Source organism: Ursus americanus, chromosome 6 (genome assembly GCF_024610735.1).
Source record: "Ursus americanus isolate L20-20 chromosome 6, mUrsAme1.1.p, whole genome shotgun sequence".
In the NCBI taxonomy this organism is placed as follows: Eukaryota; Metazoa; Chordata; class Mammalia; order Carnivora; family Ursidae; genus Ursus; species Ursus americanus.
In genome coordinates this window covers 61,682,973-61,710,433 of record NC_142132.1, presented here as the reverse complement: position 1 = coordinate 61,710,433, position 27,461 = coordinate 61,682,973, and the positions used below count along the sequence as shown (strand labels likewise).

Below are 27,461 nucleotides of genomic sequence, written 5' to 3'. Positions count from 1 at the left end.
AAGAATAAACCTTAAAAAGAAATGTACAAGTTATGAAAAAAAACTTCAGAGCACTTTTAAAGGTTACAAGGAAGTTTTCAACATTTGGAAAAATCCTACAACATTCTTGGAAACACTCCACATCATAAAGATGCTAAATCTCTCTAAGTTAATGTATAATATTAGTATTGCAAAGAAATACCAAGAGCTTTTTTTTGTTGGTGGTGGTGCTTTTGCCTAGGGGTGACTTACTAGGCAAGGTGATTCTAACAAAAATATGGAAAATAAGCAAATACAAATTGTCTTTAAAAAGTGTAATAAGCTATAGCATATCTTGTTATTAGCAGTAGTAGTACTAGTAGTGTTATAAAATCCCAAATATTTGAACACAGTGGTTAATGACTAAACAGACCAAAAGAACAGAAGGGAAAGTTTAGAAATAGACCCAAGCACTGGAATTCAGTATTTGATAAAATGACATCTCAAATCTATGATGAAACTATGTACTATTCAATAAATAATATTGTGTCCATCTAGAAAAAATAGGATCCAACCCTCTTTCTGTCCATAAACCCGAATATATTCCAAGTGGATCACTTTTTTATTTAAATGTAAAATAATTGAAACTATAAAAATGTTGTAGGAAAACATAACAGCCTTGAATGGGGAAGACCTTTATAACTATGCCTCAATTCCAAAGCCATGAAGACAAAGATAATTAAAGTTGGTATATAAAAGTCAAAAGTCGACAAAGAAAAAATACCAAAAAAAAAAAAAAAATCAAAAGAAGAGTAAGAACTGGGAAAATTATTCCATCTCAGACACCAGCAAGCTGTTAAGTTCTATAATATAAAAAGAGTATGCAGAAGCAAGAAGAAAAAGAGCAGTAATTCAATAGAAGAGTAAGCCAAGGATATGGCTAAATAAATACAGGTGATTCTTTTTTTCAAGATTTGATTTATTTATTTGAGAGAGGGAGAGCACAAGCACGAGGGGGGAGGGGCACAGGGAGAGGGAGAAAGAATCTGAAGCAGACTCCCCACTGAGTGCAAAGCCTGATCTCACAACCCTGAGACCTGAGCTCATGACCTGAGCTGAAACTAAGAGTCTGACGCTTAACCGACCAAGCCGCCCAGGTGCCCCAGTATAAGTGTTTCTTAAACAAATGAAAAGTTTAGTATTAAAGATAATAAGGAAAATGCTAATTAAAACTACACAGAAATATCATTTGTTATATATCAGATTGACAAAACTATAAAATTTTGGTAGCATTTTGAGTTGTCAAAGCTATAAGAAAATAGGTACTATCCTGTATTTCTAATGGAAGAATATATTCAAAACGCCTCTGTGAAGTTTAGGTTAGCAAATTTACAAATGTACTGTCCCCTTTGACCCAGCACTTCCACATTTGGGAATTTATCCTGCATATCCACTTATAGACATGTACCTAAAGTCATCAGTTGCAGTAATGTTTGTAAAAGCAAAAAAATAGATATATCACCTGGCGACATTAGCATGAACTCATGTTTAACTTAATGTACATGTTTAGTGTATGTCGGGTTTACACACATATACTTCTCAGCTCTGTCCACAGAGAGGGCCTAGAAGCAATGACATCCAGTATTAGTGAGCATACCCAGGAACCAGGTCTTGGTTTATAATTTAATTCTCCAATAAAAGGAACCAGGGCTCCTTAGAGAAATGGCTGATTGTAGACCTGGAGCAGGGAACATAGAAATGAACCTGGGGCATATTGTAGTGGCTAAGAGTAAGTACTCAAAAAATCAAAATGATGGTGGTATGTCAATGGAATAGAGAAGCCAAATGAAAAGTTTCCAATGTCCAGAGTTGGAACAATTTGAACAAAATAACATAGTAGTATTGAATTATAGTCCAAAGTATAAAATTAACATCCACAAATCCATACTGATACAAATTAATGATTTATATAAATAATCAACTGGGTAAATTACAAATCTCCCATACAGAATTCCTAATAATTTATGTAGATGATTCACTCTCAAGAAGTTAAAGCACAACTCTTCACCCCTTGAATATGGGCTACACAGTGACTTCTTTCCAAAGAGGACAGTATGGGAAGGGGGGAAAACTGGAGCTTTACAGTAGAGAAGGCAAATAAACACTGTCTCAGCCAGGTGACTAAGGCTGGCACCATTAACAACGCACCACATTGAATATCGTATGCCTTTGATATAATGTGATAAGAATTGTCACTGTGGTCTTCCTCCCCAAAATCCTTAACCCCTGTCTAATCATGAGAAAAATATTAGACAAACCAAAATTGAAGGACTTATCACAAAATGCCCAAATCGTACCTCTCAAAACTGTCAAGGCTATCAAAACCAGGGCAAGTCTAAGAAACTGTAGAGTCTAAAGGGACATGATGACTGAATGTAATGTGGTATCCTGGATGGGATCTTAGGACAGTAAAAAAGACTTTAATAAAAACTAAAAACTAAAGAAATCCAAAGAAAGTATGAATTTAGACAATAATGAGGTATCAATATTTGTTCATTAGTTGTGCCAAATGTACCACAGTAATGTTAGCAATATGGGAAACTGTATGGGGTATATGGGAACTCTCTGTGATACTACTGAAACTTTTCTGTTTTAGCTAAACCCATTGCAGCAATCATTTCACAATAAATCATGCTGCGTGCCTTAAACTTACACAGTGACATATGTCAATTATTTCTCAATAACACTGGGGAAAAATTTTCCGTAGGGAAGGCTGTAGGAACTGGGCACATGTACAACAAAGGTTGAGGAAGCCTTTTCACAATATATGTTCACATATGGTTTTTGAACCATGTGATTATATCACCTATGCAAAAATTAAATTGTAAAAAAGAATACATGACATGAACAGTCCTATGCTTTGCAACCTTTTAGCTGAGTGTTCACAACTAGAAACAGAATAAAGAAAAGTAAAACATTTTCATAAATCTCACATTCCAAATTTGACAAGATATTTCCATTTTAATTTTTTCCATAACTTACAACTGACTCGAAAATATTTTTTATGTGAAATTTTATATCATTGATATCAGTTCAAAAATGAATTTTAAAAACTTGAGCAGGATCCATCCAGCTACTCCTAAACTAGGAGACAGTGAAAGTACATATGTAAAACCTAACCAGAAAAAAAATCTAGGGATCTCGTTTTTCCTTTTGGCAGGAAAAAAAAAAAATCTCAAACCTTTAAACCTAACAAGGTTATAACTATCATCAGGAAATAATATAATTTTAGCCAAACATGCCAGAAAAGGAGGTAAAGTCTGTTTATACTTAAACGAGGAGGTGGTAGAGTCCTGAGCCCACAGTGAACATTCCCATCCAACAACATTTTAACAGAAAAAGCACTGAAGAACATAGGTGGGGCTGTTAGCTGAAGCATGGTTGCCCGTTAATAAAACTCTAGTGAGGGAACTGCATTTTCTACTGACTCAATTTCTGATCTGTTCTTTGTCTCAAACTTGTGCTACAGGGCATACTGAAGACAACCCACCAGGAATCAGAGTGGATTCAAACTAAAATATTATGCAACATAGGATTTGTACAGTTCTCTTAATAATACGCATTTTGGGGAGTCTGCATGGCACAGTTGGTCGAGCAACTGACTCTTGGTTTCCGCTTAGGTCCTGATCTCAGTATCCTGAGATCAAGCCCCCGGTCAGCCTCCGAGCTCAGCATGGAGTCTGCTTGAAAATTCTTCTCTCCCACTCCCTCTGACCTTCCTGCTCCCGTTCTCTCTCTATCTCGCTTTCACCCTCAAATAAATAAATAAATCTTCAAACAAACAAACAGTATACATTTTTGGGTCTAGTTTTTCCAGAGCCTGACCAAGGACAAGCTGTCAAGTATTAGACTGGGTATTTGACTTCTGTCCGGGTCTATGGGCCTAGATTTATTCGCCTGTATATAGCATGAATATTAGCAAATAACCATAGAATACTTTTTAGTTCTATGAAATTGAACTATTTTCCACTAAATAGGAATGATAATAATAGGTAACATTTGGGTAGGATTAACTTGTGCCAGTCAGTGCATTTGCTTTCCAAATTCTGTCTCATTTAATTCACACATAATCTTGAAATAGTTCTATTATTCTCCCCATTTTAAAAATGAGGAAAATAAATGAGATTTAGAAAGATTAAATAACTCCTTAAAGTCACAAGCATTAGCCCCAGTGAGTGAGAACACACCCTCCCTACTACTATATCAAACGTTGCCAGCTTTAGGCTGATTCTAGAAAGCGCTCTACATATGTAATATACTAGTGTACATATCATTTCAGTTTCCCAAGTATTTGGCATGCATATCTTATTTGATCCTCACAACAACAGTATAATCTTGAAAATTGGTCTTATTCTCATTTATAGATATAGAAAATGAAACTCAGATCACCTAGCTAGTAAGTAGCAGTTATATGGTGCCATCTTAAGTCTTCCAACTAGCGTGTTCTTTCATTACCCTAAATTTTCAAAGATAAATTTTATTTCTAACAGCTCTTACTATTTAAATGGTTTAATCTTTCATATTTTAATCACATCACTAAATGCGATTTTTAAAAGAGCAAATATTTCAGTTAGATAAGTGAAATGATAACTTTCCTAATTTTTAAAGCCATTATCTATAGAAAGACATTAGACATAGAAAAACAGTTTTAAAGTGTCAATTATATTTCAACATAAGGAAATAGTCATATAAATGTGTTTTTGTGCTTGATAAGTGTAATTACATCTAGAATTATAATCAATTATCTAAGAATTTCTTTTTTCTCTGCATCTCTAATTAATACCATTTTAGTAATAAAATGATTCAGATTTTCAATCCATTCATTTTGAATTGCTTTTATCCAACAGATATTTCATTTCTGAAGTTATCCCAAGAAAGTTTCAAAAGAAGTTTATCATAGGAAAGAAATGTACAATAATAATTGAGCTCCCCTTAGAATGATATAGGAAAGCCCAGTTAACCAGCAATAATTCATGTATCTGACATTTATAAAAGACGATCTGGAGGAAGGCTATGAGAAAGGGACCAATTACCATTCATTAAACCAGTTTTTAATTGTTACATAGTTTGCTTCATTCTAATTCCTACAGGTAGAAAACAATCTAGATGAAACAAATTGCAAGTTAGTGTTTATAGTGTCTTCCTAAAATTTTTAATTGCTTTACTGTTATTTTATCAGTAATCTGGGGTCATAACACATCCCAGAGTGAAAGAGTAGCTGTGTAACCTAAGTGGCTGTGTCCAACAATCAGCTTATGTTCTCATAAATCCTGTGCATTACCCCCTCTTGCTGCCCTGAAAAACTCACTCCATTAGCAAGAAGTGGAAAGTTAACTGATGGATTCCTGAGAGAGACAGAGGTTTGGCTGGGACTGACTGGGAGGGTGGGGCTCACATGGAACAGCACAGTGCTCCCCAGAGCCTTCCTCCTGGCCCCCAGCTAACATGGCCCCCAAGAAGCTGGTCCAACCTCGTCTTTGCTAGAGACTTTCAGCTCTCCACCTCCAGACTCTTCAGTTTTACATCTATGCTCATCACTTGTCAGCGTGTGTCTGTGTATGTGTGTGTGATGTAACAATATTTTGTCTGTCACAGTAAAAATGAGCATAATTAAACAGGGAAAGATAATGGAAGTTCCTATTTGTATTTTAAACACTATAAATGTTAAGTCTAAGGCTTTTGACATTTATCTGCTTTTTTTTTTTTCAACTGGACACATGCCATAGAAGATACTTTTGCTTTTTTGTTTGTTTTCAGTTGCAAGAGACCACAATCATTGACTTGTTTATTTTTGGTAATGGTGGCAAAGTGGTGTCAGCGTCACTCGGCGCCGTCATCTGGCTCTCACCACCACCACCAGGCATACATTTGAGAAACAGCTTACATAAGTTATAAGTCTGTAGCTTGGAAAAGAAAAAAAATCTCTTAATGTTTTGTATAAAAATACATATTTCTGGCATCCTATTGAAAATCTTCAGTCCCAAATTCCCACATGTTAACAATCAGCCAAAGCCAAGTGTTGGTTGACTCTGTTCATTTACATTTTCAGTTCTGAGTTCAGCTCTCCTGTCTACAGTAACTGAATCTACCATGTAGGTCTTCCTCACCAGCTAATCCAAAAAACTTTTGTGTCATTTCCATATATGCTCTTATTCTAAGATCATTAAAAAGTATATTTTCCATTTTAAAGTAATTTTTAGGTAGATTTTAAATTATCTTTGCATCTTAAAATGGAAGCAAAATCTTTAAACAATTGTGTAGTGTTACAGTACACAGCAATTATTGGGTGTGTCAGCTGCTCTTCTTTTATACAAAATGTAATTATTAACTTATTAAAAAACACTGTTATTACAATTGGCCTCACAAATATTGAAAAAGTAAATATTTGCACGTTAAGGACATCTTGGATTATTTTGTTCCCAAAACATCTATCAAAATAATGCTTAAGACTTCTCTGGGTCTTATTTTAGCACTGCATATGTCCTTGGAAGACAGCATAAAATGGCTTGGAGAAGTTATGGCTGAAATAGGACCATCCCATTCACAGAAAAATGAGGAATGGAATGTCTTTAATATAAAACAAGCCAATGCTGTCATCGATTACTTAAAAATCAGGTATGGATTTTTTTTTTCAGTAGCATTTATTTTTTCATTTCATTATCTTTTACAAAATGTCTATTAAATAGAAATGAATTTGATTTTTAGACATTTACAGAATTTATGCTGTAATTAACCCAGTCAATGATGAGAGAATATTAAAATCTTCCATCCAATAAATAAAATTCAGGACATTAAGTTTTTGGCTAACCTTCCATTCTTAAAAAGGTTTGTGTTTATAGGTATAATTTCATCTAGAATTATAATAAATTATCCAAAAATTTCTTTTTTTCTCTGAATCTCTAATTAATATTTTATTAACAAAATTATTATTTTAGATTAATCAGACTTGATTACAACAGACTCTATATTTTAGTAGTTGGCCTTGACATCAAAATTTCATATTTTAGAATAACATTCATTTCCATTTAAACATTTATTTTAATGTTTTATATTAGAAATTAAAGAGATTTATGTGCAAGCTTCCTCAAGTTTATTATGTGCCCTGAAATATTCTATAGTATTGACCAATTAAACTAATTAAGTTTTTCTTTATGCTTAGAAAATGATGGTGAATGGAGAGAAGGTATTTTTATTACAGTGATTCTTCATTGGTGAACTAAGAAATCTGTCTTTTTATATAATCTGTCACAAGGTCTGCCTTAGAGGCATGCATCTCTCCCAAGGGACATTTTTAGAGTTTGCAAATATTTAAACAAGAGTTGGTAAAAATCTTTCTTTCGCCTAACTAAAAGCTTCTGCAGAATATCTTTTTTTCCTCCATTACTATATACTGCAGTGTTTTCCAATTTTAAATTTTAAAATTTCAAAATAAAGGTTGCTGCATGATGTCCTAGACATGCTCGTGGTTTGCTTGGCAAGGATCCTAGCTGTAGTCTGGAAGCTTTTTAAATATTAATATGTTTAATTTGATAATGCTTATATACTGTTTTCTGTCATGAATTAATAACAGTATATGATATAATATGTTTTTATATGATAGCATTTGATATATTTGATTTCTTAATATAAAACATATACCTCCTAATGTGTGTCTCTCACTAAAAGCTACAGTACTCTTCAAATCAATTAAAGTAAAGCAAGGTCCTTGGGTGGGAGGAAGGAAGGGTGTTGAAATCCAGAATTGGAGAACCTGTTCCCCGAGGTCTTTCAGCCCATCAGCATCGCTGGGTGAGGGGAATTCTCTGCACATTTGTATAGCATCCTTCTTTCCTTTTTTTATTTATTTTTTATTTATTTTTTTAATCTATTTGATACCACCAGGTCTCTCTTTGAAGAACACATTATTACATCTGAGCTCTAAGCCCTGGAAGTTTATAATGGGCACCGGGACTGGTAGTTAACCGTAACAGCTAAACTCATGCAGGCGTTCTAAGGACACCTTCTAGGTTGTGAAAGATGGCACCTCTTTTCTCTTTCATCTTGTCTCTCTGGACAGACACTCATCAGTGAACTTCTTGACATTTCATTTCAGAAAATGGTTACATTAGGAAGGGATGTCAGTATTAGTCACTATTAAATGTTTACCAGGGTAACTTTACTTACCAAAAATTTCTACTCTTATTTCTAAAAACAACAACAAAAAAGTAATATTTGAGAGATTAGTCATGTAAAGTAAATCAGAACTATTTTTGATGCTATTAAATCTTCATATTGTGATTTCAAAGAAATTGTACATTTTAAATGCATCCGTTACAGAAAATAAAATATCAGTTAGTATAATATCTAGAATTGATTCTGATGTTGTGTAAAAAGAAATGTCCTTTTCTACAATTCCTATTTAGAATGACTTATAGGTCCACAAATATAAATTTAATGGCAATTAAACCATGTAATATTTTTCATTTTAATGACTACAAAGAAGTTTTATAAATATGAAGCTAACTCAATTATTGAAAGTATAAGCATGTTTCAATTTAATCTGATATTAAATTTACTCAACCAGTGAAAGCTCTCATCAATTTAGGGAGAGTAGTTTTTAGAACATGACCTATAACACGTGAAACTTAACTGGCAATAAAATTGAAATTTTATTTGATACTGTTAATAGAATCTAAATTGTATATTCTATCATGTGTCTGTGACTTGAAAAAAACTAATACCAAAATTCTCTAACATTAAGTACTGACCGATCTACTCATGCAATATATATATTGATATATTTTATGTAATATATACAAATATAAATGCTACTGCAGCTTTTCAATATAAGGCATCATTTAGATATATCTAGTCCAAGTATCCATCTGTCATTGTGTATTCTACCTATTCCTTGGGAATTAGGTGAAGGTAATGTGCCCAGGCATTTACTCAATATAAGAAAATCAACACTGCCCCTCTGTGCACAACAGGGTATCCTACTTCCTGGCATGGAGCCCAGATGTCTTGACCCATTTTATTCCTCCCTTTGATTTAGGACTAAGACAAGATGTTTGACAAAATAGTCTAGGGGCTTGAGTCAGCTGGAAGTCTTCCTTCTAAAGGAAGAAGGAGGAAATGTATTCCCATAGCAGAGGTGTCACTTTGGACCAGAGTGAGGCAATGGAGGCAACTTGACCTGGCTCTGAAAAGTGCCTCCTCCCTAGGTGACCCCCTCCCCTCATCTGTCTTACCCTAGTCCTGGCCTTGCCCCAACTTGCATCTTTGACCACTGCATCCAAGTCATGAATTTTATTTTCATTGTAAGAACTGAACTTCCCTTTTGGCATAAGACAATCTAATTCCTATACACAATGAGGAGAATAAGGCTGAAAGATTATAAAATTGCAGGAAGGAAGATTTATGAATTAACTTCTTTGTGTAATATGAGATGGAAGGAAAATTTTACACTAATTCACTGACAGGAAGCCAAGTTATTTCCAAATACTCTACAGTCTTTAATTTTTCTGCTCAAAATCAGTTATTGCCAGTGTAATATTTTTAACCTTAAAGCTTTCTCTAGCTAAGCAATGTAAGGGAAGGAGAATTTGAATTTATTTTGCTTCATTGAATCATCAAACTTCACTAATCTTGATGTATTTTCTAGCCAACAAATCAAAGTAATGTCAAAAGCTAAGTTAGTTTTCTGAGTGTTGATGACTAATTTGAACATACGAGGGTTTTTTAAAAAAAAAAATGACTGAGTTTGCATACCCATCATTTTTTAATGGTTTGTGTTAGTAGTGAAATCAACTGCTGATATAACTCAGAGAGACCCAGCTGCCTGAGGATTTCTTCATTGATTTCAAATGAATTGAAACTTTGATCCATTACAGCATTCAGGAGAAGCCATTATTATACATGCTCTGTAGCTACATTTTGCAAATGTTAATTTCTCAGTTATATTAAAATCAATTTTCTTAAATAGCAAAAGGCACCAGAGTGAAAGAGAAACCACTAAGACAATTTTTTTTGTTCTTGGGCATTTTGCTGTATTATGAGTCTATTAATTTTCCCAACCAGCAGGAAGAGAATTAGAAAAATTCAAATATTATCATAAACAGGATATTAGAAATCAGCCCTTCAGTAAATTTTTAACTCTCAATAATACATTGCTGAGATTTTTTAAACTTACTAGAAAAACTTGTTTTAAGACTCCTATCTTTTAGCTCTTCACAGTTTTTATACACTGACCACCTAGTCTTTGGGTAGAAACTGAAGAAGTTATCTTTCTTAAATTAATTCCTCATTTTGACGTGTGATCAAATATTCTACAAGAAAACCAGACAACTTCTAAATGGATTTCAGTTCATGTTGCCTCATTTTCAGGTGTTATCAGAGATTAATTTAATCTTGAAACAGTTTGAGAATATGAGAATTGATACAGAGGTAGATTATAGAATTCAGTGCCATTCAGTCCCGAGGAAATTGACTCTAGTCTGAAGCAGAACATAAAAAATAATGTGAAATTTGGTGTTATTTAAGGACAGTGCATTATTTGGTTGTCAACCAAGAAAAGTCAAGATGCAATCTAATTGCTCCCTTATCCCAAATCTATCCATTCATCACAGATTAATTTACTGATCTTATATTAGGTACTGCGTTATACTGTCAAGGTCTCAAAAAAGTAAATCATTGGTTTCTCACCATTTCTGGACAATTCATTTGGAATAAAAGATGTAGCTAACTCCATATTAGTGTTTAATGCCTTTTGCTTGGTCACTATGAACAACCTTCCTTTAATAAATACTCTCACATATTTATTTTCTTTCCTAAAATAAACTTGCAAATTTATTTTGTATTTCAGCTTATTTCAACACTACAAGCTATATGAGTTTCTATTCTATTCTACCAGGGAAGAAATTGTGATAGGAACTGAGGTAAGTAATTTATCTAGATGGAACCAATTAAGCTGAATCACTTAATGCATGCTGATCAGCATCTGGATCTTTAACTGCTTAAAGCAACTTCTTGTCAGGATTACTCAAGTGTTAATATCACCAACTAGTAGTTTGCAAAAAGAATAATTACATAAAGTGAGCTTTGGATTAAGAAAATAAGCTGTCTTTCGGCATTAAAAGCATTGTTAATCACATATACTTTATGTATTTATGGATTATTTGACAAAGCAAAATTGAATGGGTTATGTATGTCTTCATACAAAGAAAATTGGGAAAAGTGAGATAAATTAATTCAGTTAAATCTCTTCTAATTTCACATTTTTTTCAATCTACTCATTTTTTAAGGTCTAATTCAAATCCCACTTCCTCAGTGGAGCAAATCTTCCTTAATTGCATTGCATCTCAAAGGAAGGGTTTAGACAAAGTCTTTAATCACATTCTATTATTTTATTCTAGTTGATCTCTTTCTGCTGAATACTGGTTACTCTTACTACACCAATAAGCACATAAATATGCACTATGCTATATGGTTTTCTAATTATTTTTCGTGGATTAATATAGTCAACACAATTCAACTGTAATTTCCTTGATGGCAAGGATGAGGCGCTGTTTTTCTACCAAAGCACAGAGTATAATGCCCCAGAGTGGCCCTCAATTAATACATAAGTGATTCCGTGACATTGAATACAATAGCATTTCTATGAAAAATGATGTACTTGAAGATACTTTAGAACAGCTTTACGTATTCATAATTGCAATAAATTAATCCTGGGCAAGAAAACATCTTAAGGAGGGTAAAGATTCCATAAAAAGTGCTCCTTAAGTTCTCAACTACTGGAGGAGGCTACGTTGCCCAGAAGTATCAGACGTAGGAGTGGCCATGGTCACAAATAAACAGTACATAAGTGATATTTATGTGATCTTTATAATTTTCTTGATATTAAGCACCAGGTGGAATGTGCCAACCGTTCTGTCTGCCAGAGTGTTGTTATTCTGGAGTTTATAAAGCACTTACTTCATAAACACCTCAGTCACTGTTACTCATCCTCCATGTGGGTACTTGTTCTAATGCTGGCCTTTTAAGTGAATTGAAGGAAAACAAGGAGCCCTTTTTGCCTTTGACTTTCCTTAAAATTTCTTCTTTGTGGTCTCATCATACTATGTCTTAAATTAGGTGTCTCTTGACAAAGTTTTACTGAAAACATTTCCATTGGAGAATTACATCATGTAGGGCACAGTGTTGCAATAATGATCGGTTTGGAATACAACCCTATCTCATCTATTCAGCAAAACTTTGGGGAAATGATAATGGCTTCAACAGCATAAGCAGATATTTAGAATCATCAAGAAAAAATTTCATAAAGAACTCCCTTTTCCCTTTGTTAGTGGCACAATCATGCCTTTCTTCTTTGGTGTAAGGATATATTTAGGTGACATTTATGCTTATGGAAAGATAAAATGGAGAAAGTAGACTGGGATTGGCGCCTTTATTTTCCTTTGTCTTTTGTATTTTCTCCAAGCTGACCAGAGCTATAAAAAAATCTTTAATGAAGGGATATTGGGTCTTCAAGAATTAGACCACTCATGGTATTTTAAAGGATTAACCAAAGCAAGTATTATACTACAATATTTAATGGCATTGTGGAAGTGTGTGATAACCCTCGGTGCAAATATGTTTTTTAATTAACAACCTTTATAGAGGAGGCAGAGGTCTGCCCCGCTAATGTGATTATTCATGCTGACCTCAGTTCTCTGGAACCAAGTAAGGTCCACACAACAATTGCATAAATGTTCCAAATTTAACTCTCAGGCTAGCATGCAAATTAAAGAACACTGACAAAATTTAGTTTCTTTCCTAATTGTGGATCGGCGATTATAACAAAGCACATAAATTCCCTCCAAGGATAATTACTAAATGTTAACTTCTGTTAAGAAAAGAGCATAAATAAACCATACTCATACTTCTCTTGGGTTTTAACATGCAGTTCATTCAGTGGTTCACAGATTGTATATGTTGAAAGGCAGTAAACAACCAGAATAAGCTAGGAGAATGACAAAATGAAAGCAGCAAATTTCCATAGTTGTAGCCACTAGAGAGGATGAAGTATATGAGTTTCACTCACGATTTAAAGAGATGAGTCACTGAATTCTACTCCTGAAACCAACATTGCACTGTGTTAACTAAAATTTAAATATACATAAATAAATAAATAAATAAAATGGAAACTAACTAAATAAATACAGAGATGAAGACTCCTTTTTAGTCACTTAAGCCAGGAACTCTCCATGTCTTGTTTTGACAATGCAATTAGCCCACAGATCCTCTAACACAAGAATTGTAAGGGAATCAGATTCTCCTTTGGGGATATGTATCTTCCTTGGCCTAAGGCCGCACCCAGAAAGAAACCTGGAAACTGCTATGTTCTTTGTTTTTGTTACCTAAAAACTACACGAAACACTTAATAATTGCACACAAAGAACACCATAAGATATTAGCAATGGTGATGATCAAACTCATAGCAGATACCCGAAGTCATGGCTCTAGTCAGGTGTCTACCACCAGGCATCTATTAAAGTGAGATGATATAGCTATAAAATTACTTATTTATTCATTCAACATATGTTACCAGGTCCCTATTACCTTGAAGGGTTTGTTAATTTCCAGGGACACACAATGATAAGCAACAATTCTTTTCCTCTAATGAGAGGAGAAAGTTGATTAAATAATTAATTATAGTGGGTCACCTGGGTGGCTCCGTCGTTAAGCATCTGCCTTCAGCTCAGGGTGTGATCCTGGATCCCTGGGATCCAGCACCCATCAGGCTCTTCTGCTGGGAGCTTGCTTCTTCTCCTCCCACTACCCCTGCTTGTGTTCCCTCTCTCATTGGCTTGCTTTCTCTCTGTCAAATAAATAAATAAAATCTTTTTAAAAAAATTAATTATAGTGAAGGACCCAAAATGTTGTGATCCTATGAGAACAAATAGAAGACAAAGAGGAATATCTAACCTGTAGATTTAAGGCTTATAGAGGTTTCTAAGAACAAGTGAAATCTAAGAGGAAATCCAAAGGTTGTGAATGAGTTAGGCAGTGTACTGTAATTTTTTTTTTTTTTAGTGTCATGAAAGAAATCCTACTCAAAATAGTTCAAGCAATTAAAAAAAAAAAAAAAGGAAGGGTATATTACTTGATCACCAACTGGTAAATAGAAAGTGAGCTGGACTAAGGTTAACTGGCTCTAACTAGTCAAACAATGTGAACATGTGAATGTGCATATGCAAGGATATATCCAATTCTCATCTCTCTTAGACCTTTTTAATCTCTTTCCTCTGATTCCTTTTGTTTTGGTCTCATTGCCTTCTGCTGCACAGTCCTTCCTCCCGCTGGTGGGAGACATGACAGAGGGAGCTGCAGTTTAGTAACTCCAGGAGAAAGGGACATTCCTCCTCACATTGTTAACATTATTGGCTAGGCTTGTGCTACGTGTCCACTCTCTATTAATCACCATGGCCAGAGGAGTGGAGTAATGCTACTAGAAGATCCAAGTAAGCCATTTTGAATGGGTGACAGTGGATGAATAGATCCCCCAAAGAAACAGAAAGAGCCTTTGCAAAAGGGAAGAATGACTTTACCAAAAGAGTGAACTAAGCGGGCATGTATGACTCTTCCATCCCAAATTCCACAAGAGGCCAAAAATTTCAAAAATCTATAATGCTATGGATAAAAGATTTTATAACATGTAAAATTATAGATTGCTGTTTAGATGAAACCACAGCCTCATACATACAAAGAAGATGCAACCGAGTTAATGAACTTTCTGTAGACATCCGTGACTGATAAGGAAAGGGGAGAAAGTTTTAGAAGGAAAAAAGCATGTAGGGGACTGCTTACAGAGCAACTACACTATTCAGCCCCTTCACCCTCTGCTGCTTGTGCAGAGCACAGGGACTCCATAGTATTTGCTCCTAAACTAAAGAAGCTAGTATGGACATTGACACCAAAGAGGAGAGCAGTTCTGAAGTTTCCAGGAGAAATGACGAATATACCCTGAGTATAAGGTACTGGCACATCTAACTGCCACTATTATTTGCCCCTCTCCTATAGTCTCTGGCGACAAACTTCAGCAAACAAACATCTCCAGGCAAGTAAACCAAGACCATCTAATGTAAAGATAAGCTGGCAGTCCAAAAACACCAAGCAGTTGAGTAAAATAAAATCACAGATAGACATGAAACTCTATTAACAAATCAAAGAAGAGCTGAGGAACAGAGTTGATAGAGCAAATGGTAGAAGATTTAAGTATGATTAATATTCTCAACAAAGTTTGAAAGTTTAGTGTATTCTTGAAAAAGGAACTAATAGAGATCCTGGAAATTTAAAATAAGATTTGAAAACTTTCAATAAAGTATCAGGTATAATTTTATGTTGATAGGTTTGAAAATCTAGAAAAAACCATAGTTGGAACTGTAAATTACCAATATTTACTTGAGGGGATTTAGAAAATCTTAACAGAATGATAATTACATAAGACATTGAAAAGTCCAAACGTAAAAATGGCTTCAGACCTAGAAGATTTTACAGGCTAGTTTCACCAACATTTCTAAAGTAGATAATTCCCTTTTATATAAAAATTATGATAGAGGATAGAAGGAGTTCGTGAGCTTTCAACTCATTCTTTGAAGTTAGTATAATTCTGAGAATGCTTTCAACTTATTCTATGAATTGATAATGAATTATAACCAAAAGTGAAAAAGAATAACACAAAGTTATGGGCAATCTCAGGTATGAAAATAGATGCAACAATCTTAAATAAAATATTAGGAAGTGAAATATAGCAGAAGATTGAATGTTCAAATAGGATTTATTCCATATGTGGAAGGTTGGTTTAACTGTGGGATATCTGTTAATGCAACTCAGTACATTATCAGCTTATGGGGAGAAAAACCAAGTGACCATCTCAATAGATACAATATAAAGTATTTGATAAAATTAGACACCCATTTTTCACTTGAAAAAAACTTCAGTTTATCAGTAATATATAACTATATTCCTAACTGAGAATATACCAACATAAGAAACTCTCTAAAAATATCTTAATGAAAACATTAAAATAACCATAAGGAATACAACAAAGCTGATTATTATTACCAACATTGCTTTTTAGTTCCTAGCCAATGGAATAAAGCAAAAAAGAAGTCAAAAGTAGAAGAAAAAGAAAAATATTGAAAATAAGACACAAAGCTTTCATTGTTTGCAGATGGTATTATATGAAACCATCAATTAGAATATAATATTTTCTTATTTATTAGTAACAACCCAATAGAAAAGGATCACTCCGATAATAATAAAAACTATAACATTTTTACAAATGACCAAAACATGCAAGGGTAATACAAAAAAATTAAGTCGTTTTAGTAAAGATAATTGTTTTTAATTCTGAGTAAATGGAAAGTAAAACATGCTCCCAGTTGAGAAGACTCAATTTATGAAGATATCATGTCATTCCAAATTAACCTGTAAACTCAGCATAATCACAAAGTGCCATGATTATTGTGGCAATTTACCAAGTAATTTTTTAAAAATTTTTATTGTCGAACATTTCAATCAAATACAAAGTAGAAGGAATAGGATATTAACCCTCATTTACCGACTAACTATTCAACAGTTATGATCTTATGGCCATAATGGTTAAGCATTTTAATATGTGATTCTAAAATATAATGAATTTAAAGTAACTCTTCAATATCATCACATACACAGCTATTGTTTAAAAGCCCCTGATTATCTTATAAGTTGCCTGTATTTGTGTTTTATTTATGTATCCATGTGTTTGTATGTTTGTTTGAAGTAGCACCCAAATAAAATATCCATGTTGCAATTAAATTCTTATGTCATTTTAAATTTATAGGTTCACTATTTGTATTTTTTTATTTCCTTATAATTTGTTTGTTGAAAAATCCACATCTTCTGTCCTATAGAATTCTCCACAGCCTAGTTTGCCAATTGCGTTCCTGTGCTATTCTTAACATTTCTCTATCTTCCATATTTCTAGTGAATGGGTAGTTAAATGTTGGAAGACTGACTGGATTTCAGTTCAAATGCTTTGAAAGAAGAATTTATAGGTGGTTCTGTACAATTATATTAGGAGGCAAATAGGTCTGGTTTTCTTTTTTGTGATGTTAGCAACCTCTGATCACCATTACTTAGATCTATTATTCCATTAAGGGTTAAAAATGATGATATTCTACTTCGTCATTCTTTTTTCATTTATGAGCTGGATACTTCTATAAAAAGAAACTTCCACCCTTTAATTATTTGGTTAAACTGAGGTACAGTTTATATAGAAAAGACAGGATAATTGCTAGATTCTTCTTCTTTCTTTAATAGTTTTCAAAACAATAAGTTGGATTTTTAGTATCCTCCAAAAGTGACCGTGATAGACTGAATGATTCCCCCCACCCAGCTCAAGATGCTTGAATACTAATTCCTGGAACCTCTGAATGTGTAGTCTTACATGGCAAAAGGGGCTTTGCAGATGTGACTAAATTAAAGGATTTGAAATGGGGAGATTATCATGGATTATCTAAGTGGGCTCAATGTAATCATAAGGTTCCTTATAAAAGAAAAAGGAAGAAAGGAGAGTCAGAGTCAGAGACAGGGAGAGAAATTTAAAGATGCTGTTACTAGCCTTAAAAATGGAGGAAGAAACCAGGAGCGAAGGAATTAAGGTAGCCTCTAGGGGGATAGATAAGGCAAGAAACAGATTCTCCTAGACAGGCTCTAGGATGGATGCAGCCCTGTCAACATGTTAAGTTGAGAACTTCTGACATCCATAACTGTAAGATAAATCTGTGTTGTTTTAAGCCACTCAGTTTGTGGTAATTTGCTATAGCATGAATAGGAAACTAATATAGACTTTGATTTAATAGCACACATTTGTTGCATTTTGATCTATTTTAATTACTATTCTTATTAATGCTCAAGTTGTCTCCTCTTTGACCAATGACCCCACTAGTCTGTTTGTCAATCCCTGTCTGAATACCATATTGTTTTAACTACCGTAGCTTTACAGACTGTTTTGGTATCTGATATGGCAATGCCTTTTCCTCTTCCTCCTCTTCCGTTACTCTTCCTCCCATCTCCTCTTCCTCCTCCTCCTTTGTCATTATCATCATCATCATCATCATCATCATCATCATCATCATCACCATCATCACCATTATCAGTATACAGTTGATTATATAGTTCAGATATGATAGTTTATTTTTCCTTCAATATAAAATTTAGAATTAAATTCATGTGTGTGTTTCTAGTATGTAACATATACAAGTATTCAGAAAAGTGGCATTTAAAACCAGTCAGGATAATGTGCTATGTGTTTGATTTAAAAAGTTAGATTTCTACCTCACCCCAAACTTGAAAATGAGCCTAACCTATTAAGAGATCTATTTCCTATAACAGCAGACATATCCCATAATGAGAAATTATAATTTGGCCCCACACTTCTCCTAAAAACAACTAGAAAATCTGGACAAGTCTTTTTTTTAAAGACTTAAATGTTTGAAAGTATTGGAACTAGAAAAGTTAAAAAAAAAAAAATGGAGGCCAAAGAAGTGAGTCTGCATTTGGAAATGGTTTGGTAGACACATGGTACTAGGAGAACAAAAACTAGAGGAGAAGGAAACATAGTAAATCTGACAAGTTGCATGTTGGGACTCCAAAGGACCATACATGAAGAAATGAGCCCTGTCATAAACTGAACTTCAGCTTCAAATTATCTCAGATTTTTGTAGATTTAAGAGTATCCATGTGTAGGGGCGCCTGGGTGGCACAGCGGTTAAGCGTCTGCCTTCGGCTCAGGGCGTGATCCCGGCGATCTGGGATCGAGCCCCACATCAGGCTCTTCTGCTATGAGCCTGCTTCTTCCTCTCCCACTCCCCCTGCTTGTGTTCCCTCTCTCGCTGGCTGTCTCTATCTCTGTCGAATAAATAAATAAAATCTTTAAAAAAAAAAAAAAAAAAGAGTATCCATGTGTAGTTCCATTAACCTCCTCTGTAGAGTAAAACAAACTCAACAGTTTTTTTTTTTATAACCAGTGTCTGTCACTCACTAAAATTGTGAGGCACACAAAAAATAGAAATAGACCAATAAGTATTTCAGATGCTGGAGTTATTAGTCATGCACTGTAAAATAATTATGCTTAAGAAATAAGAAATATTCTGGAAAGTCAAATACAAGATAGTGAATTTCAGCAGAAAATTAGAAACTATTAAAAATACTAAATGGATATTCTGGAATTAGAAAATATAATAATTGAAATTAATAACCAAATGGATGTGTTTAACAACAGGTAGCAATGACTACAGAGAAAATTGGTAAATTGGAAGGTAAATCAAAAGAAAATACCAAAGATGAAGCATGGCTATGCAAAAGTATAATAAACACAGTAAAATGTATAGGAGAATACTGATAGAGTGAAAAAGGCATGCCATAGAGCAACTGAAGTCAATTCCACAATGAAAAGGTAGACACAACATTTGAAGAATTAATTTTCTAGAAATAATAAACTTCACACCACTTTAGCTTTGATTTACCTCTAAACATACCATATAGTAAAATTCACATCTAAGCATACAATAGTAAAATCTCTAAAAACCTTAGTACTGGTTTCCAGATCTGCACGTACGGAGTTTGAGTTCTCCACTTGATCCTAACAAAGACTAAAAAGCTGAAGAGACTGAAAATCAACAACTCTTCTTGGATATATATGAGAGGGAGGGACACAGGGCAAATGGGTTGCCCCCAAGATTGGGGAGATGGACAGGCAAATTCAGGTCACTGTGGCTTCTTGTAACAGACTTATGAGTAGAAACTGCCATGGGAACCAGTGCCAGGGTAAGAAAACCTGAAATGCAGTTGATGAATTGCTGGAGGCTCAGTGCTAACAACTCTTGAGAGTTAAAAACTCCAAATGGGCCCAGTCATGAGGGGCCCCACTACATTGTGAGATTTACCTCCCAGAGCTTGATCAGAAGTCCACAGTAAATATTGAGAAAAATGCCATTGTATTTCTGGCAGGGAGAGAGGAAAAAGAACCACTTTGAAATATGCCAGACCACTTAGTTATTCTTAACAAGACCTGCACTCAAGGGAAATGAGTTAACCAGAGCCTAACCTGCTGAGGTATTATCACAATCTGATCAAGCTGCGTAAATGGAAACACCCAACTCCAGCCCACTCTAGCCATCCTGTCCCATCTAAGAAGGGAGAAAAAAGCAGAAACTCCTGTGAAGTTTGCAGTCCAGAGGCACAGGCTCCCCAAAGACCAATATGTTTTCATAGAACCATAGATCATGTTCTCTACCCTCATGCCTTACCCCTGCATTACTAAAGGCCTACATCCAGTAGTTTCTTTTGCCACTTTACCATTTACATTAGCTCCAAAACCTGAAATACTTAGGTATAAGTTTAAATAAATAAGTACAACATTTGTATGAGGAGAACTTCAAAACTCTGATGAATAAAATCAAGAACTAAATAAATGGAGAGATACAGTCCATGATCATGGATAGGAAGACTCAATATTGTTATGCTGTCAGTTCTTCCCAATGTGATGTATAGATTAAATGCATTCACAATCAAAGTCCCAAAAAATTATCTTATGAAAATCAAAAAACTCATTTTAAAGTTTATATGGAGAGGCAAAAGGCCCAGAATAGCCAATACAATGTTGAAGAAGAACAAAGTTGGAAAACTGACACTACCTGACTTCAAGACTTACATAAAGCTAAAGTAATCAAGACAGTGTGGTACTGGTAAAGAATGGACAAATAGATTAATAGAATAGAATAGAGAACACAGAAATAGACCTTTATAAATATATTCAATTGATCTTTGACAAAGGAGAAAAGCAATACAATGGAACAAAGATAACTTTTTGAACAAATGGTGCTGGAAGAACTTGATATCCACACGCAAAGAAATGAATCTAGACACAGAACTTATACCCTCTACAAAAATTAACTCAAATGGATCACAGATCTAAATGTAAAACACAACTATAAAACTCCTAGAAGATGATGTAGGAGAAAACCTAGATGATCTTGGGTATGGCGATGACGTTAAAATACAACATTAAGGCACAATTCATGAAAGAAATAATTGATTTAGCTGGACTTCATTAAAATAAAAAACTTCTGCTCTGGGGAAGTCAGTATCATGAGAATGTGAAGATAAGCCACGGACTGGAGTAAATATTCGCAAAAAAATACATTTGATCCAGAATATACAAAGAACTCTTAAAACTCAACAATAAGAGAACAAACAATCTGATTATAAAATGGTCCAAAGATCTTAACAGACCACACCAAAGAATATATACAGATGGCAAATAAGCATATGAAAAGATGCTCCACATCATATTTCATTAGGGAAATGCAAATTAAAACAACGATGGGGTACCACTACACACCTATTAGAATGGCCAACTGGAACGCTGACAACAGCCAATGCTAATATGGTTGTAGAGCTCCCTAGTGCATTCCCAAGAAATATTGAGGCACATTTTGTAAATTAAGTGCAGGCATAAAAACATGTTTCCATACTAATATATTGACAGAGAGAGATCATCTGGGTGTTTACAAAATAAAAGACTGAATAGGAAAAATAGGTGAACTCTCAATCCATAAAATTAAATACTTTGCAAGTGTGTTGCTGCCACATTTTAAGTATAAATTAGGTTTAGCTGAAAAGTCATTTATAGAGTAAAAATCTGGTGTTGTGCTATAGCATCCCAAATTTTTCCTAAGAAAATAAAATTGATATCATGAATTATGTATGCATAGTACATTTTAAAAATATTTATTCATTTTAATTTTACCAAAGTGACAACACATCAAATCTTGGATCATTTGTACTTTCAAAGGTTATATATATATATATACACACACACACACGCACACACACACACACACACGCACATATATTTAAACACATACATACGTATTTGTGTTTGAATATAAAAACCTCATAAGATTGCTTTGATAGTTCTCTAATTTACAAAATGTAATAAATAGATATAGTTTTATTTTTGGCTGCTTAAGCCAGCATACTTGATATATTTCAGAATTGTACTTTATAACGTGGACATCTTCACATAGACCCCCTCTGTCCAACTCCAGGAGGCACCTTTCACATTGTAGTCTATGTGATCAATGGACTGGTGCATTGTACAAACTACAGCTGCTAGTGGAGGCCCTGTTTTCACAAGTGGTACTGTAGTAGAATCTGATTATTATAAATATGGTATACTTAGAAAGATATTTAAAGAGAATGATAAATATACCTAAGTGGTTACCTTGCCTAGAGTCATGTTTTGGCAGCCTTTCATAACCTAAGATAATACCACTTAACATCAGCAAATGTAGAAAATTCAGACCTCTCTAAAATCAGTGAATGTCAATTGTATATAATTTCATGTTCTGAGCACTTATTCCTAAAGCAAAAACAAAATAAACACTTTTTTCTTCCGTATTTCAAAACCCACACAGATTATGGGTGTTAATGACACTGTACTTAAAAATTGTTAGCTTTGTGGGAAAAAATAACCAGATAGGAACATAAATTTTATTTTCTTTGTTTGAACTATAAAGTTACGGTGTCCTGAATAAACAAAATATGAGACTTATGTAAACACTCACCCTTTTAAGGAAAAAAAAAAGGCAGCAAAAACAACATTGCCTGTCTGATCATATTTTGAAAAGGGGAAAGGCAACTGAAGCGTAGCTGTAAAGATATCTTTTTTCTATTCAGTTTACCCTTGAGATGTACCTATCAAAATAATCTAAACTTAACCAGATGATATTTTTAATCTTGAAAAAGCCTTTTTTTTTTTCTTGTTGGATGATCCTATTAGCAAACTGCTGGAAGGGAAAATCATACAAGACATAATTTGTAGTTTGACCTACTCACATTGGGTGTTGCTAAAGAAAATCAATCAGAAATTGTTGTGTTAAAATAACTCTATCTGCTCTACCTGGCATGTGTGACTGACTTTAGAATCTATCATTTAAAGAAAATGGTTGGCGTTTGGGTATACAATTTATCAAACTTCACTCCAGTCCTTTTTCTCCAAAGCACAGAAAAATAATCATCCCTCCCTAAATATAAATCTTTTAAGAGAAATTCAGGGATCTGTCTTCAGTAAAATAATTGATAAATGGCAGAGCATAATTTAAAGATGGTTTCCATCACAGATCACATGGCGCCTAAACTCTTGAACCTGTCACTCAAGTCTTTTCATCAGTTGGCCCTCTAGCATTAATCTCAGCTCCTCTGTGACCAGTTTTCTGATTGGTCTTTTCATAATTACAGGTTTCCTACTTACTGCTGCCATGAAGTAGACTCTTCCTACCACCTGAAATGCTCCCCAACCTCTCTTCTGCTAACCCAAAGCTATTATTCCCTTACAGCTCAGTTTGAGGACACTTTTCTTAAGGAATCAAAGATAGAAAAAGAAAGGAAGAAAAGAGAAAGAGAGGGAGGGAAAGTAGAATGGGCAGAAGGAAGGGAAGGAGGGAAGAGTACTCTCTTCAACATTACTTTCGTATTTCCTCATTAAATGCCTTCCATAGGTAGTGCTACATCTTGGGAACTCATTACATATTTCTGTAGATCAGGGCAACTGACATTATTTTCTCTCTTGTTTTTCTCAGTATAGGAACTATATACATTCACCTAGTGTGTGATAATTGTTTACTGAATCAATTAATGTAAAAGAAGGAACATTTTATTTCATTGACTAAACCCAAAACATTTGGAGAATATTATTTTAGTGTGTAATTTAAAAAACCTGAATCAACCCTTTTAAATATCAGTCATTAAACCCATTACCAGAAATTTAAAAGTCGATATAGAAGAAATATGCTTACAATACTCATTTTTAATTATGAAGATTCTGCTTTATATGGATCACCTTGGGATTGTTTGTTGTATAATGGGAATGCTCATTATAAATTGAGACTTTAAGACACCAAAAGCCATTAATATATTGACCACATCAAAATGTATAGCTTCTATTTTAGGGGAGGGGAACACCACAAACAGAAATCGAACAAACTCTAAAAAAAATAAAATTTACACTACGAATGACAGAAAGATATAATAGTCTTAATATTACATGTAATTTCTTATAAATCAATGACAAAAAGGTGACCACACTAATGGGAAAATTAACAAAGCATATTTAGAAGAGAAGATATATAAAAAGCCAATAAACATATATAAAGATTTTCACACTAGTACTCAAAGAAATACAAATTGAACTAAAATGATCAGTTTTCAAAAATCTACAATGGTAACAAACTGTCTTGTGAGAGTGTGGTGAGCTCTGACACTCTCATATACTGACAGGAGGAGTGTAAAATGGTAAACTCTCCAGAGAGCAGTTTGGCAAGATACATCCAACTTTAAAATGTGTTTACCTTTGAGCCAACAATTTGAGATTGAGTTTATCCCAAAGAGGTAATCAGACAATGGGCAGAACTATGGATGCATTTATTTGTATACAGTAGAAAAAAGATATAAAACCCAAACTGTGAAGTACCTAAATGTCTATCATTAGAAAGCAGTTTTTAAAATGTGTGGTGCCTCCATATACTAGAATGCTGTCATTACTAAGAGTACTCACATCGCATTGTGTTTGTAATGGAAAATTATTCACAGTATGCTAAGTAAAAAAAAAAAAAACCAGACTACTAAATGTGTTTATTGTGATTGCAGTTTATAATTTTATATCCATATATATGCATACAGTCATAGAGAATAGGCCCTGAAGGACAGACATCAAATCATTAGCTATAGTCATTTGATGTTGACAGTATACCACATCATCTCTGCTTTCCCTTTATACTTGTCTGTATGTCCTGAGATTTTTTTCAGTCAGCATGTATTACAGCATATAGCTGTTTTTCCAGAGTAAAGACTGAAACTATATAAGTTTTATCTCATTTCCTTTTGTTTTCCTTATTCAGCATTATTTCTTTTTTTCTTGCTTATTTAACTTTAAAAGATTGCATAACATTATGAAAATGTCTGCTTTATTTTGCAGAGATGCATTTCATGTTTATGTGATTAGGCAGTGTTCTTTTTCCCTAAAGCAAAAGGTTCTATTGCAAATGAAGATTTAATTGTTACTCGAGGATGAGCATCTTATTATTCATGAGTTATATAAATCACCAAAATGTCCACAGCGATCACAACAAGACCTGGAAAACAAGGACGCTAGCTACAGGGGTTTACTCTATTCTTTAAGATACTATCTGGCCAACAGATGGCAAGAAGTGGCAGGATGAACGGAGTCTAAGAAAAATCAATATGTCCTATTCTGTGATTACATACTCAGCAGAATCCATTAGTAGTCCTAGCTTCTGGTTTAAAGAAAAAGTGATCTTCTCATTCTTCTCTAAGGTGTCCAGACATGTCTAAAATAGATTATATAATGTTCAGAGCCCACATGTGAAAAGGAGCATACAAATCACAATGTGTTCAGAGAAAAATAACCTGGATTTTCCACGACCAGAGGACTGACTCTGAAGAAGAGAAAGTTCAGAGAAGATATAATAACTACCTTCAGATCTAAAGTTCTGGCAAGATCAAAAAGAGATTTGTCTTGTCTGTATAACTCCCAGATGGCAGACCAAAGACAAGTGACTGGCTATTCTGAAAGAAGATTTTGACTAGGTAGATGCAATCACTCTCTAACTAATAGACAGATCCAAAAATGGAAGGGATAAGATGTGGGAAGGCAGGGGCTTATGCCTTCCACATTTTGATAATAGCAACACTTAGCACAGGTCCTGGCAAACAAAAGCCACATACTAACTTTTATTGAGTGAATTGAGAGACAAAAATTATATCTTCATTGAGTATATTCTGACTCAGCTACATGATTTTGGTGGAAAGGTATTTTGTAAACTAGTATAAAGCTTCAGATGGGAGATTAAGTCAGATCATCTATAAGTGTGTGGGCCATCCATCCCAGATTTTTCTAGGATTTTCTAGTACAGCTCCAATTTAAATGATTTTGCCCTGTTCTTCCCTTGAGTATACTTCCAAATGTTGTTCTCGTTAGTCAAGTCCAAAATTTATGATGAGCCAGTCTCACTCTAGGTAGCATAACTAATAGAATGACAAAACATATTCCTTTCTACAGGCTGGAAATCACGCTGGACTGCTGTAGTTGGTGTGGATAGAGAACTACAGTTGTTTATAACTAGGAAGTCATTTGTTATAAATGGATAGCTAGCTCTATCTTGGTGAATGCAGACTTAACTGTTATAAATTTCTGTAATCAAATGAAGTCAACCAAGGTTGTATGTAAAATAACAGATTTTTATTGATTATTTTCTTTAAGAGAGAGATTTTGGTCACAGTTCTATACTATTGGGCCCTACATATACCAGAGTTTCCATAGCATTCAAGTTTGATTACGAGGCCAGACTTAAGTCTTGGTAAGTGTTTGACAGATGGCTGGGAATATGCAAGTAAGTGTGCATTGTGCAGAAAAGCATGCAAGTGAAGAGTCAATCAAGAGAGAATAAACATGCTTAGAAAGAGACCACCTTATTGGTATTCTGACTGCAGAATCAAGCAACTTTCTATGCAAATTATGCAGCTGCATCAGCACCATTGACACTATAGGAGTAAAGAGGATAAAAACCCCAAAGTTTTCTGTGGCAAACTAGCTCTGTGCTTAATCAAGGAAATAATATAAGGGTAGGTGAGGTAGAGTGTTTTTTGTTGGTTGGTGGTGGCTTTTTTTTTTTTTTTTAATTTCTTATTTCTTTTGTTTGCTTGAAACACTAATGACCATAGCAAACGTGGCAAGTTTAACTGATGAATATAGAGTTTCATAGCTCCCAAAGCATGGCTTTTGGACTAATAAGAATTTAGATGGGAACAGCAACCTACTTTCCCTTATTTCAGGATTTGCATGCCTGCTGGTACACACAGAATCCTGCCAATGTTTGTGGGTGGAGTCTCTCTCTCTCTCTCTCTCTTTCTGTCTGTCTGTCTTTCTTTTTCTGTCTCTCTCAAAAGAAGAACGAAATTATCATTATTCGGAGAATGTTTTTCAGTCCTTATTCAATACTCAGTAACTTAAAGAATTAGGGCCTTTCAACTAAAGAGATTAAGAATTTTAGATGGGAAAAGACACATACAACTAACAAATGAACAGATATTTTTGCTCCATTTAAACAGCAAGAAATCTAACTTGTATTATCTTTTCTTCAATAAAAAGCAAAATATGTAAACATCTATCACATATTAATATTTACAATTTGAAGCTACTCATGTGTCTTCTATGAAGCCATTCCTGACTTCCATAAGCCATGCTGAATCCTCCCTTCCTACTGACAGCTGTTGGGATTTGACATTAAGGCATTGAGCCTCACAGTGTTAGTTTGTATGTCACCTGACTATAGGGGGGTTCCTCTCAGGCCTGCCCC

General features: G+C 34.2%; 1 protein-coding gene across 3 annotated transcripts in view; it reads left to right on the top strand.

The window, feature by feature from the left end:
* Window positions 1-27,461, top strand: part of CABCOCO1 (ciliary associated calcium binding coiled-coil 1) — a 111,669-nt gene that overhangs the window by 22,773 nt on the left and 61,435 nt on the right. For all 3 annotated transcript variants that reach the window (XM_087863084.1, XM_045783325.2, XM_087863083.1), the window contains 2 exons: window positions 6,489-6,633; window positions 10,862-10,934. In XM_087863084.1, the coding sequence (XP_087719210.1) occupies window positions 6,489-6,633; window positions 10,862-10,934 (218 nt within the window). The remainder of the gene's footprint in view (window positions 1-6,488; window positions 6,634-10,861; window positions 10,935-27,461) is intronic.